This window comes from Phascolarctos cinereus, unplaced genomic scaffold (genome assembly GCF_003287225.1).
Source record: "Phascolarctos cinereus isolate Bilbo 61053 unplaced genomic scaffold, phaCin_HiC Scaffold_9;HRSCAF=440, whole genome shotgun sequence".
Classification (NCBI taxonomy): domain Eukaryota; kingdom Metazoa; phylum Chordata; class Mammalia; order Diprotodontia; family Phascolarctidae; genus Phascolarctos; species Phascolarctos cinereus.
This window is the reverse complement of record NW_027556402.1, coordinates 102,933,067-102,946,551: the sequence shown is the minus strand read 5'-3', so window position 1 is coordinate 102,946,551 and position 13,485 is coordinate 102,933,067. Positions and strand designations below refer to the sequence as shown.

Sequence of the window (13,485 nt, the reverse complement as noted above, 5' to 3'; positions counted from 1 at the left end):
TGGCACTTAGCATAGTACCTGGCAGAAAGTAGGCTTACATTTTGCATAAAACTTTTTCTTTATTAAACAGGAGGAGTGTTTTGGGAATGACTCCATTTGTTTATCCAAAGAAATCTCGAGAATCGAGGTCATTTACTTCCTCTTTGCCACGTTTAATCACAGAGCCAGGTCTTACATTGAACTTCAGTGCATCTGCCCTCAGAACCAGTATGGTGAGGATAATGTTCTTTATCTCCTATACCATTGATTTGAGAGAGAGACAGAGACACAGACCGTGTGTGTGTGTGTGTGTGCGCGCCCGCGCGTGCGCATAGGTGTAATTTCAGTGCCTCTCACTATTCCAGAGAATACTACGAAGTATTAAAAAAAATTAAATTTACTCTAAAAAATAAATGTGTTATTTATCTAACCTTTTGATGTATATATTAACTCAAGAAAAAAAACAAAATCACAAGAATAGGGCGTGAAATTATTTTTTTAAAAAGTCTGGGGGGCAGCTAGTTGGCGCAGTGGATAGAGCACTGGCTCTGAAGTTAAGGGGACCTGAGTCAAATGTGGCCTCAGACTGAAATACTTGACACTTACTAGTTGTGTGAACCTGGGGAAGTCACTTAACCCCAATTGCCTTAAAAAAATAAAGTTTGGAAGTCACCTTTCTTTTCTATATTGTATACATGTTCAAGCAGGGTCTGATTTTATTTAGGCACCATGCCTATTTTTTTAAAATGACTCTTGTCTTATTTTTATTTTCATTTTTGCAAAAGTGTGGTTTTAGTGGATAGAAAATGAGGCAGAATTAAAGAGAAGTATATTAAAGCCACATCCTAGCTTTTTGTGACCCTGTTCCGGTCCTATCCCTTTTACAGAAATGATTAAGAAAATAAACATTAATGTTTTCAGTTCTCTTTTAGCTCAAGCTATTACTGCTTTGTAACCTGTTGATGGGCAGCGAGATGGTGCAGTGGATAGAGTGCCAGGACTGGAATCAGGAAGACTCACTGAGTTCAAATCTGGCCTCAGACACACAGTAGCTGTGTGGTCTTGGACAAGTCGTTTAACTCTGTATGCCTCTGTTTCCACATCTGTAAAATGATCTGGAGAAGAAAATGGCAAGCCACTCCAGTATCTTTGCCAAGACAACCCCAAATGAGGTCACAGAGAGTTGGACTTGACTGAGCAAAGGCAACTTATTAATATTTTTCTTCAAATGAGGCCCAAGATTCCTAAAAATTCTTGCATTCCCAGCTCTTACCTTGTGGGAGAATACTGGGCAAATGATTAAAAAAAACTTTTAAGGTTTCTTTTTTATTATAGAATTAACAGACTTGAACTTTTCAATATGCAAAGAATAGAAAAAGAAGACTGTGTATGAAAATGCAAACTTCAGTTACATGTAGCTCATTTTTCTGATGTTTATGTTAAATTTAACATGATGATAACATCATTGCCCTTTATATCCCCTTCTGAAGTACCTTCTGTTCCCTTCTGTGTATCTTCTATTTCATGGATTTTTTTTTCTTGCATCAATATCACGAATCACCTGTTCCCAGCTCATAACCCTTTTTTCCTCTTTCCTTCCCCCTAAAAGCCTTCCTTTACAACAGGTACAGACAAACAAAACAAATTCACTTTGGCCATGTTATAAAATGAGTATCTCATTCTGAACCTCTAATCCCATCAACACTTGACCAAGAGGTGGGAGTCTTCTGGAGTCATGATTTGCCATTGCATTGGTTAGAGTACAGTGGTATTTCAAAGTTATATTATTATATCAATTGTTCTCTTGCTCACTTCATTCTGCATCATTTGATATAAATTTTTTTTCCAAATTGATTCTCTAAATGTTTCTCCAGATTGATCCCTTTTGTAATTTCCTATAGCCCAGTATTCATTAATTCATATATTGTAATTTGTTCTGTTATTTTCCAGTGGACGTGCATCCATGTTGTAAAATTATAAAGTGAAATTTTTCCCACTAAATTTCATAATATGTTAGGATCTCACAATCATGAATAGGCTCCCTCCATCCCCCATCCCTTACCCATTTGGTGTGTAGCATGCCTGATTCAGTGACTTCATTTTCATTATTCTTGGGTCCAAAATGTTTCTTTACCGTAGTCCTCCCTTCTCTTATGTTTAGAAACAAACAGAACATGAAACAGACCTTGCTGTTTGTAAAAGGCACCAGTTGAATGCTCTTGACTGTTAATCTTCTCCCTCCTGAAGTGATTATGCATATAATTATCTGTTGTTCAGTTGTGTCCGACTCTTTCTGACCCCATTTAGGGCTTTCTTGGCAAAGAGACTGAAGTGGTTTGCCATTTCCTTCTCCAGCTCGTTTTACAGATGAGGAAACCAAGGCAAACAGGGTGAGATGACTTGTCCAGGATCCAACTCTGCGACCCCATTTGAGGGGGTTTTTTTTGGGCAAAGATACTGGAGGGGTTTGCCATTTCTTTCTCCAGCTCATTTTACAGATGAGGAAACTGAGGCAAGCAGAGTGAAGTGATTTGTCCAGGGTCACACAGCTAGTGTCTGAGGCCAGATTTGAATTCAGGATTTGAGTCTTCCTGACCTGTCTATCAATGGTGCATCCCTCACTCCTCAGGAGAATGGGAGGGCCTTAAAGATAGGGATTATTTTTCTTTTGTTTTTGTGTATCACTTCTACTCCTCCAAACCTCCCCCAGCACAGAGTCTGACTTAAAGGCTTGTTGGATTGGATTGGATTGGAATGATCCCTCTTAGGACTAGAACACTGTTCCTAAATTGACCAATCTAATTCTCCAGTGTCATCACATAAAGGTGTTTTAATTTAAAATTTTCAACTGTCTAGGTGAAATATTTTGTGCTGAGGAATCCCTCATCTTTCCCAGTTACCCTGCAGCTGCTCCCTCTGTCTTCGTATCCTGAACCTGAATGGGCATTGAACCTGCTCCATAAATGGTAAAGTGCTTAATCTTAAGAAGAAACTTAATTTTTTTTCAAAGTTTGCGTTGTTTTTGTGTCACCTTGGTTCCCAAACGTATTCTGCGCCTTCCCTCCCAGACCCCACCTACCCAAAGAGTCATTCCTTGTAACAAAGAATAAAACAATTTAGCAGAACTCATTCAGCAGATTTACTGAGTCTGATGATGTATGCAGTGGGCCACGCCTAGTGTCTCGGAGGGAGGTGGGTCCTCACATCTCTCCTTGGGCTCTAAGCTTGATTGATCATTATAATTATCATTCAGCTTTATGAAGGAACTCCTATTATTAATGTGGAGAAAAACTACTTAGTTCTTTCATGATTATTCTCTAGAATGGGGACGTACAGGAGCACTGAATTCGAACTTAAAGGGTATAGGTTCAAATCTCAGCTGTATAACCTTGGGCTTCATTTTCCTTACCTGTCATTGAGGAATCTCTATGGTCCCTTCTAAAGTTAAGTCTGTGCCTTATTTGTATGTAGGCAGTACAGGTTAACTTCTGTGCCCCGGCACTGAGTGACCTTCGTGCTCCCAGCCCCTTGGTGGTGATTAGTTTTTAAAGTGGTAACTGATCCCCCTGTTCTAATGATGTTTGTTATTTGACACTCTCTGTGGTGCCCTTGCAATGCAGCTCTCACTGGAATTTGGTCATGCTTTCAGCCCCTTGGTGGTAATGATTCTATAAAAATTAATTCTGAATGAGAAAATATCAGCACACGTTTTAAAAATTCCACTTAGCATGAGCAGCAGGAAAATGTGAACTACTTTAATTTGATGAAATAAAATTTACATATAAATAAAATTATATGTATATACATATATATATAAGTGTATATAAGCATGTGTATATGTAGTATATGTGTATGTGTGTGTGTATATGTATACATACACACACACACACACACATATCTCAGCTAGTTGGTGCAGTAGAGCGCCAGACAGATAGATTCATCTTCCTGAGTTCAAATCCAGCCTGCCAATTACTAGCTGTGTGACACTGGGCAAGTCACTTAACACTGTTTGCCTCCATTTTCTGATCTGTAAAATGAGCTAAAGAAGAAAATGGCAAACTACTCCAGTATCTTTGCCAAGAAAACCCAAAGGGGTCACAGAAAGTTGGATAGGACTGAAAATGACTGAACAAAAACAATAAAAGATTCTTTGTTTCTCACTTTAGCTTCATGAGAATGGTAATCAACTTCAGATATCCTCTTGGTCTTTTTTGCCATGATGTATACAGTGTTTTCACTCTCCCTTTTTTGCCCCATGAATTATTTTGTAACTTTAGGATCTGATTTTGAGCTAGAAGGAACCACTGAGACCCTTTTGTTCAACTTCAGGTTACAAACGAGGAAATTGAGGCTCACAGAGGTTAGTTGTGTGTGCAATTAATTAATTAATTAATTAACTAATTAATTAAATGCTGTGCTATGACCACAACAACAGTAAAAGTCACAAGGAGGATTTTATCCTAGGTCTTCCTGATACCAAGTCCAGCACTTCATCTTTTGTGCTTTTCCTTAGAGAGAACCCAAAGAAGGAAAGGAAGAGGCTGCTAAATTTAAAGTCAAGATCTGGGTTCAAATTCTGGCACTGATGTGACATATGTGTTCATTTCTCCAGGCCTCAGTTCCTTACATTTAAATTGTGTGGACTAGGTTACCCCAAAAGGGTCCCCTCTAGCTCTAAATCTGTGATCTATCATTTGCCAGCGAAAGTTCTGCACAGTCAGTATTGGGTGATTAGATGTCACTAGGGTGAACATGAAAGCCAAGTAACGTTTATTTAAAAGCATACACCATTCATTTATCTTTTGACAGATTTGAATAAAATACTGATTTTTTCCCACTGTTGTTATTTTCTTTCTTCTCAGGTTTGACATCGATATCCAAACGATTAATTTCACAACTGGTGAATTCCAGCTTACTGAAATGTGCCCTCATCTGGTAAGATGCTTACTTTAGGCAAAGATGGAATTATTTTAGGAAACAAGAGAAAACATTAGCGTGGAGGTCTCACTGATATGTTGAAAGTGTTATAGCATGCTGAATTTGGTAGTCATTTTCTAAGTCCTTAAAAGTATCATGTCATATTTATTAGGAAGCTCTTTAAATTTTTAATATGTTGAATTTCAGAGTGTAGCCAGACCTGCTTTGGGTTTCATAAAGTGATTACATTGTTACTAATCCCTGTCTTCCAATTTTTGCTCATTACTTCTTTTGCAGTGTCCTAGAGAGCTAGTGAGTATATTATAGTGGTTGGTTGATATTAGCTGGTAAATTACTTTGTTAATTTAGTTTTTGATCATCACCAAGAGTGAGCAAATACTATCAGAAGGTGTTATTGCTGGATGAGGATTGTAGCAGGCCAGACGCAGGGGTTCTGATCCCATTGAGGGGCTCTGTTGCTAACCCACTGTGTATCTTTATCAGACCGTCCCACTTACAAGCCTAGCTTTTCCCATTTGTTAAAAGGGGAATGATTCTGAGGGTTAGAAAGTACTCTTAGAAATATGAAGTACTGGAAATGTGTTTATGCACAACACTCATTGTGGCATGCTGGAATTACTTTTTGCTTATTAACTTAGGGGCGGGCCGGGTTTCCCAATTTTCATTCTAATGATTTTCTGATCTTTGGATGAAGACAAAGGACTCACTCTACCAAATGATTTATCTTGATTATATGAAATCACCTCTAGAGGATGGCATTCTGAAAATGTATATATGAAATACTTTCATTTCCCCACCTCTACTCCCTTTTCTACATTTTAGGTGTCAGAAATATATAGGGAATATACAAATCTAACTCTGAGGAGAGTGCTTCTCACATGTATAAAATGTTAGTCCTTTTTTTATAACAAACTAATCACTACAAGATTGGAATTAAAAGTTTCAAAAGCGTGTGAAAAGTCACTGTCTTTCTTGAGATGCATTTGGAAATTATTTAAATTAGATTTCCTTGTAATCTTCACAATTACTTACCTTTTCTATGATAACATAAACACTTGGTGTAGTTTGCAGATGTATTGTGGACATTGGTTGTCACATCTGGAGGGTTGTGGGTTATTCTCTGCATTCCATTTTAAAATATTTTTGTTTTCAGTCTTGTCTGACCCTTTGTGACCCCATTTGGGGTTTTCTTGGCAAAGATACTGGAGTGGTTTGCCATTTCCTTCTCTAACTCATTTTATGGATGACAGACAGGGTTATATGACTTGCCCAAGGTCACACAACTGGTAAGTGTCTGAGGCTGGATTTGAGCTAAGGAAGTAATCTTCCTGACTTCATGGCTGGCACACATGAAAATATTTTCAAATAAAGATTTCCCTCAACTTCCTGGGGTGGGGAAGAAGGGAATAAGCATTTATATAGTACCTACTGTGTTCCAGGTACTTTATAAATATTATCTTGTTTGATCCTCCCAACAACCCTGGGATGTAGGAGGCTATTATTATTTACAGTTGAAGAAACTGAGGCAGATTGGTTAAATGACTTGCTCAGAGTCACATAGCTAGTAAGTATCTGAGGTCTGGTTTGAACTCAGGTCTTCTGACTCTAGGACCAGGGTACGATCCAGATATTAGGAAATGGCAAACCACTCCATTATGGCATAATGGCAAACCCCGTGGACTAGGAAGTCACAAAGAGAACAGACACAACTAAATGACTGAACAACAGAGAATTAGATCCAGATATCCAGCTTGTTCTAAATTGTAGAACCAATGGATGGAAATTCCACAACTTCGAATTCAGGTTAAAGAAGAACCTAATAAGGAGAAGTGTCCTTTTTTAGAACTTTTTTTTTTTTGGATTTTTTAAAGAGCATTGCTAAGCCTGACTGGTCATATGATTAGTTATCCCCACCCCTTCTACTTCCTAATTTATTATATATACCAAGGGACTTGGTAATTGTCTGGTGCCTTATAATCAGATTGGGCTGCATTGTGAAGTAATAAGCGACCTGCAAGCGAAGCCTTGTTTTGATAACTATTTGTCAGGGTGGCTGCAAGTGAGACTAGACCAGGTAACCTGCAAGGCCTCTCTAGGCACCCAATTCCCAATCCTGTAGTATTGAGCTACATTTTACAGATGGGAGTAAAATTTGGTTACAGACTTGAGGGAATACCCCAACCCTGGGATGTTGACTTTTGGACAAGAAAGCACAGTAGGATGGTGTTAGACGGGTTGTCTCATTTGGAAATTACCTTTCTTTAGTAAGTTAATCCCTAGTTACTGCTTTGCTCCACTGTAGAGTATGGTTTAGGAAAGGTAAATAGCAAAGGCCTGCCCTGGGTGATTTCTGCTGAAATGAGCTGTGTGTGGATCACTGGCAGGGTGAGCGGGGCCATGAAGACCTTCGTGTGACAGCCCAGTCTGAAGAGCTGCACCTGCATCTACAGCCCCTGGAAAGGAGAAGGGTTGGGGTTGTTTTTACTCCCATCGACTACAGAAAAGTAACCTCAATTATACTCATAAGGTAGGTTTTTCTCTGAGAGCACCTGCATTGATTGTAAATGTATGACAAGCACACTGGCATTGATTATAAATGTTTGCCAGATGTTCATTAAATAGAATACAATCATTTCACCTTGTTTTGATATTGTTGGAGGCAGTTCAGTGAGTGGCTCATTGGATAAAGAACTGGACTTGGAGTCAGGAGGACCTGTCAGACACTTACTAGCTGGGTGACCTCGGGGGAATTGCTTAACATTTGTCTGCCTCAGTTTCCTCAACTGTAAAATGGGGATGATAATGGCACCTACCTTCCAGGGTAGTTGTAAGGATCAGTCGGACATAGTATTTGAAAAACACTCAGCCCAAGTCCTGGCACATAGTAGGTGCTTAATAAATATTCCCTTCTGTTTCTCTTTTTATACTAAGGAATCCCTTTGTGGCTAAGGACTGTGGCTTAGCAGAAAGTTGCTGTGGTAAAGTGGAGAATCACCTAATTGGCCTTTTCTAGAGTTAATTTATCTGTATGATGGAGAGAATGATACATGGCTTGTCCTATCAGCGTCTTCCTCTTTAATGAAACATTAGCTGTTAAGTGCTCTGAAAATTTATAATGTTAACAAGGATGAGGTGTGAGGAGGTGTGGTGTATAGTGATCGGTTTTCCAGTAAAATAGGGATGATCTAATGAACGGATTCCTCCGAATAGTTTTAGGTGAAATGATATTAAACAGGACAACATTTTAAATGGGCAGCCAGCCAAACGAGGCAGCCTGGTGTTTGGCACACAGTCAACATTTATGTCTGTTGTATTTAATTGTAATTTAATTGGATTGAAATGTATAGGCAGCATGATATAATAGTTTTAAGATTTTTTTATTTCCATCATTTTTAAAGTTAAATTTTATTAAGTTTTATTTTTTTAATGAACAAAAAAACTTATCTTCTCTCCCTGCCACTTCTCCTTACCCTATTAAGGGAAGAAAGAGAGAGAAAGAGGAAAAAAAAACCTCATAACAAATATGCATAGTCAAGTAAAATACATTTCTGCATTGGCAATAGCATGATTGGCCATAGCATGATATCAAGCAGTAGACTGGAGTTGTAAGATTTAGAGACAAATCCTGGCATTGTAATTTACTGGTTGTAGGAACTTAGGTGGTTTGACTTCCTTTGAGTTTTGTCTTTTCATCTTTATAATGATGAGTTGAAACAGATGATCTCTTAAAGTTCCTGTAAGCTCTGACAGTCATGGGTTCATGACTTTATAGTTGAGTTTTGCGTCAAAATATTTTTAAAGGACTGTTACATAAATATTATTACATGAGGCAGTATGCTAGAGGACCATATCTAGAGTAAGAAATTCCAGACAAGACCTACCTCTTTATGTGTGTGTTTATAAATATATATACATATATCCATATGCACATACATACATGTATGTATTTATACACATGTACATATACGTATAAACACACACATGTACACATATAGTATAACCATGCAAAACTTGTTTAATGTCTCTGGGGCTCAGGTAACTCTCTAAAACTATAAGGGATCTGAATCATACCTACATGAAATCAAAGGTTTTTTTTAATGTATCGATATAACGTTACTATGAGAGGTTGACCAGAGCCCTTAAGTGTGGGATGTGCCTTTATTTTTTTTTTTGGTGTTTTAGAAATAGTATTATAAATTAGTTTTCTTGTTCAGAAATTAAAAGCTTTACATTTATTTTTCTTCCACTCTAAAGAAATAACTTGACCATTTTTGACATGATCACGGTGGAAGGATTTGGAGCAAGAGAATTACTGAAAGTTGGTGGAAGGCTTCCTGGTACCGGAGGATCCCTTAGGTTTAAGGTGCCTGAATCCACTCTCATGGACTGCCGACGGCGTGAGTATTGAGAATTCCTTCTCTTGAATGGGAACTGTTCGGGGCTTAAATCAAGAGGTCTCCTTCAGTCTCACTACTAATAGTTAAATTAAGAATGGCCATAAACAGGTATAATCTGGTCCCTTTCATTTGTCACCAGAGAAGACTCCAATAATCACAATTATGTGTGGCTCATAGTAGGTTTAGATGTCAAAGCAAATTTATCTGGTTAAATTTCCAAGATAGTATTTACAGTATCATGGAGAAAGAGGAAATTAATTTGACTTTACCAATTGCTTGCTTATGGGAAATGAGGCTAAAAGATGACACAGAAAACCCAAAGTGCATTTAGAAGTCTTTTTGGTAGGGAATTAGTAGCCAGCCATTTAGATGGACCTGTAGTAACATTCTGATTCTAAAACCCATGTGACTATGGGCCTAAAACACTTTACTGAGATCTCATTTTTAGGTTAACATTTTAAATTGAATGGAAATGTATATTTGTGGGAATTACTTGAATGTGCACACATGTTATATAATGTGGATTTAGCAGTAGGGACTACATTGGTAGAAAATTTGAAATTTATAGGTAGATATCCTTTTTTAAGATCTTTTTAAAAAATTCATATGCAACATTTAATTGTGCTCCATTTACAAACTCAGAAGATACTCATTCCTCATTTTTATTTAAATGAATGAATCATCATCAGTCTATTTGACTCTCATGGGTTAATTTCATAAATTATACTTCTTCCTCAGATCCTATGCCAATAAGCTATTAGACATACTCTCCCAGACAAGAGGCAAACTAGCCGAGTCTGCGGCCAGAACTCATTAGTGATGACTTCCCCTCCTAATCTAGCCAATTGGAGCCAACTCCCCAGTTTCCTATATTGCCTTCAGAGAGATCCAGAATAGCCAGTGTCCTGGCTCTCTCAGGGTACAGAGAACAGGTACTGACTGATCCTGGGTGCCAGACTTCAATGGGCTAGTTCTGGCAGTATAAGAGTGATTTATAGGCACAGACAGGAGGGAGATAATTCATTGTTACAGGCACAGAGGTCCATGGTTTGCACAGCTTTTCAAATATTCCCAGAAAAGAACCTACCAAATTAATGATAACTGGCTCTGCACCTCTAGCCCCCAAATATACAATATTAGCGTAACTAAGCTACAAGGCCCAGTTTAAACCTTAGCCATTATCGATCTTATTATAGAATCCTGACCTAATTAAGATGGAGATTAGAGCCACTATCCAATGTGTAGTAGATAGTATTGGACTTGGGTTCAGCAAGACCTGTGTTCATACCAGCACTTAATATAGTGTCTGGCAACATAAGTGCTTTTGAGTTACACTTCAGACACTTAATGACCAGGCAAGTCATTTAACCTTCTCTATCCCAATATTTTAAAATCTGTGTATATTGTGTTAAAATATTCTGCTGTGAAGAATCAAAATCTTTGATGGCCTATTGCTTTGTCATAGCTTATTGCTCAGATCTATAAAATGTGAAGATACTGGTCTCAGTGACTGCTAAGGTCCCTTCCCACTTTGAATCTATGATCCTATAAATTTTTCCACTGTGAGATTTCTGCCAGCTCTTTTGCGTCCTGACTCTACCTATGCATTTACATATTCTCTGTTTTAACTTGTTTTTCTCAGCTACTTCCCTGGATGGCCCTTACATAAGAGAATGATTTCCGTTAGACACACCCTGGCCTGACTCACCTTTTTACCTGTGTTTGTGGGCAGCATCAAGGGCAGCATGTTAGTGAAATAGCACAGACAGAATAACTATGGTGATGATGATGATGATGATGATGATAATGATAGCATTTCCTTTACACGGTGCTTCACTTGGCAATTTTATTTGATTCTGACAGCCACTTGATAAAGGAGGGCATTCTGATGCCCCCCCTTTTCCAGAAGAGGAAGCAGAAGCCGTAGAGAGGTTAACAGCCTTAGCTGAGGACACATGGGTAGTAAAGGGCAAAGCTGGTATAGGACCTATGATAATAAATTGACTTTATTCTCTGAGGTGGATTATGGGTTTTGACATTTCTAAAAATATTTTACAATAACTTTCCACCTTTGGTTTTGCCAGGACATCTGGCTGCTCTGTCTGTAGCTGCTTTCCTGGATCATTCTCTGTCTCCTTCCTCTTCAGTGTGGTAGTTCTCCCCTGGGCTTCCTTTTCTATATTTTCCTTTTCTCCCTTCTTGAGCTCATCGGCCCCCCCATCCTCTCTCTTATTCACAAATCATCCAGTCCTGGAATTCCAGTATCTCAGCTGTCCCCTGGGCATCTCTTCTTGTATGGCCCCTTCACCATCTCAGATTCAGGGTGCCTAACATGGTATGGTCTTCCCACCTAAACCCACCCATCCTTTAGAGTTCCCTGTTTCTCTTAAGTGTGCTGCCATCATCCCAGGCCTTTACCCTTAAATCATCCCTGGCTCTTTCCTGCTTCCCATCCCATGCCTACTGTCAGCATTGTGTAAGCTTAGGGGGGCTTAGCAGTATTTTGCTTTATGTGAACTGTGAACCTTACCTCTTATATTTAAATAGTTAGGGGGAAAAACCCCTAGTAGCAGTAGATTTTGAAATCTGTGTGTATTGTATCAAAATATTTGTTTCCAGTCATTTGCCACCAAATCTTGTTGATTCCATCACCAGCACATCTTATCTCTTCTTACCTTTCTTTCCACTCACACAATTCCACCCTAGTTCAGACCATTTTATCATCTCTCACTTGGACTATTTCAGTAGGCTCCTAATTAATCTCCCCAATTCTACTCTCTCTGCTTAGGTAGAGATCAGACCATCCTACTGCCCTGTTCACAACATCCTTGGCTTCCTGTTGCCCCTAGGATAAAATACAAACTTCTCAGCCTGTCCAATTTAATTAATTCAGTAATTATTATTAAGCATCTACTTTTTGCCAGCCACTGGACTAAGTTTTGGAGATGCAAAAAGAAGCAGAAGATAGACTCTGCCCTCAAGGAGCTTACAATCTAATTACAACATGCAAACAAATATATACAAAGCAAGCTATATGCAGGATAAATAAGAAATAATTAATAGATAGAGGACCCTAGAATTAGGAAGGGTGAGGGAAGGCTTCCTGTTCCTACCTTTCCAACCTTATTTTACTTAACTTCCAGTTCCATGTTCCATGTTGTAGACAAAATTAGTTCACCTGCTATCCCCTCAGCTCTAGACTATTCCCCATTCCTGGAATATACTCATGTTTTGATCTCTGTCCCTCAGAATCTTTATTTTCCTTAAAAGCTCAGTTCAAGTACTACCACCACCATCTATTGAGGCTTCATCGATCCCTCCCCTCCCTTCTCCCCTCCCACTTCCGCTGGGTTTTGGTATTCTCTTTTCTCTCAGATTATCTTATATTTACTAATTTGTGTGTCTATCACCCATCACTGTCTTGCACGTAGTAAAGCCAGATTGTGAAGAGCCTCAAATGTATGATTCTGTGAGATAAACAGAATGTTGGGTCGTTGTGATGGTTGTAGAAATGAAGTTGGAACCATACTTTGTCAAGTTCATGCTGATTGCTTTTGATTTCATAATCAGTGGTGTTTAATAACTCCCATTGATGTAAAACCATTTTCAAAATATTTCTCGATTACTTCCTTACCAGATGTTAACTTTTGTCTTCCCTAGAATTGAAGGACAGCAAGCAAATCTTATCTATTACCAAAAACTTCAAGGTTGAGAATGTCGGTCTTCTTACCACAACGGTTTCCTCAATGAAAATCAATGGGTATAATTGCCAAGGCTATGGATTTGAAGTGCTTGGCTGCCGAGAGTTTTCTCTGGATCCAAACTCGTCCCGGGAGATCAGCATTGTGTAAGCTTGGGAACTTAGCAGTAGTTTACTTTATCTGAACTGTGAACGTTGCCTCTTATATTTCAATACTAAGGGAGGAGAACCCCCATAGCAGTGTATTTTGAAATCTCTTTCTATTGTAGCAAAACATTTAGATCAAGGAATTCATTTTTTTTTAATCATAGCATATTATTGTATCATGTTTTGGGCAAGATATGTTGACCAGGTATGATGGGTTTGAGCAGGTTGAAAAAAAGTCAGATACTTTTTGTGTGTGTGTGTGTGTGTGTGTCACAGTGAAACCTGGCCTTTTGGCTTATAGATCTCTTCATTTGTTCTCTCCCC

At 38.5% G+C, this 13,485-nt stretch overlaps 1 protein-coding gene across 1 annotated transcript in view; it reads left to right on the top strand.

The window, feature by feature from the left end:
• TMEM131L (transmembrane 131 like) overlaps positions 1-13,485 on the top strand; it is a 170,306-nt gene that overhangs the window by 108,150 nt on the left and 48,671 nt on the right. Inside the window, 6 exon segments of the mRNA XM_020993980.2 lie at positions 71-212; positions 2,836-2,945; positions 4,842-4,914; positions 7,302-7,444; positions 9,172-9,314; positions 12,975-13,161. Coding sequence (XP_020849639.1) covers positions 71-212; positions 2,836-2,945; positions 4,842-4,914; positions 7,302-7,444; positions 9,172-9,314; positions 12,975-13,161 — 798 coding nt within the window.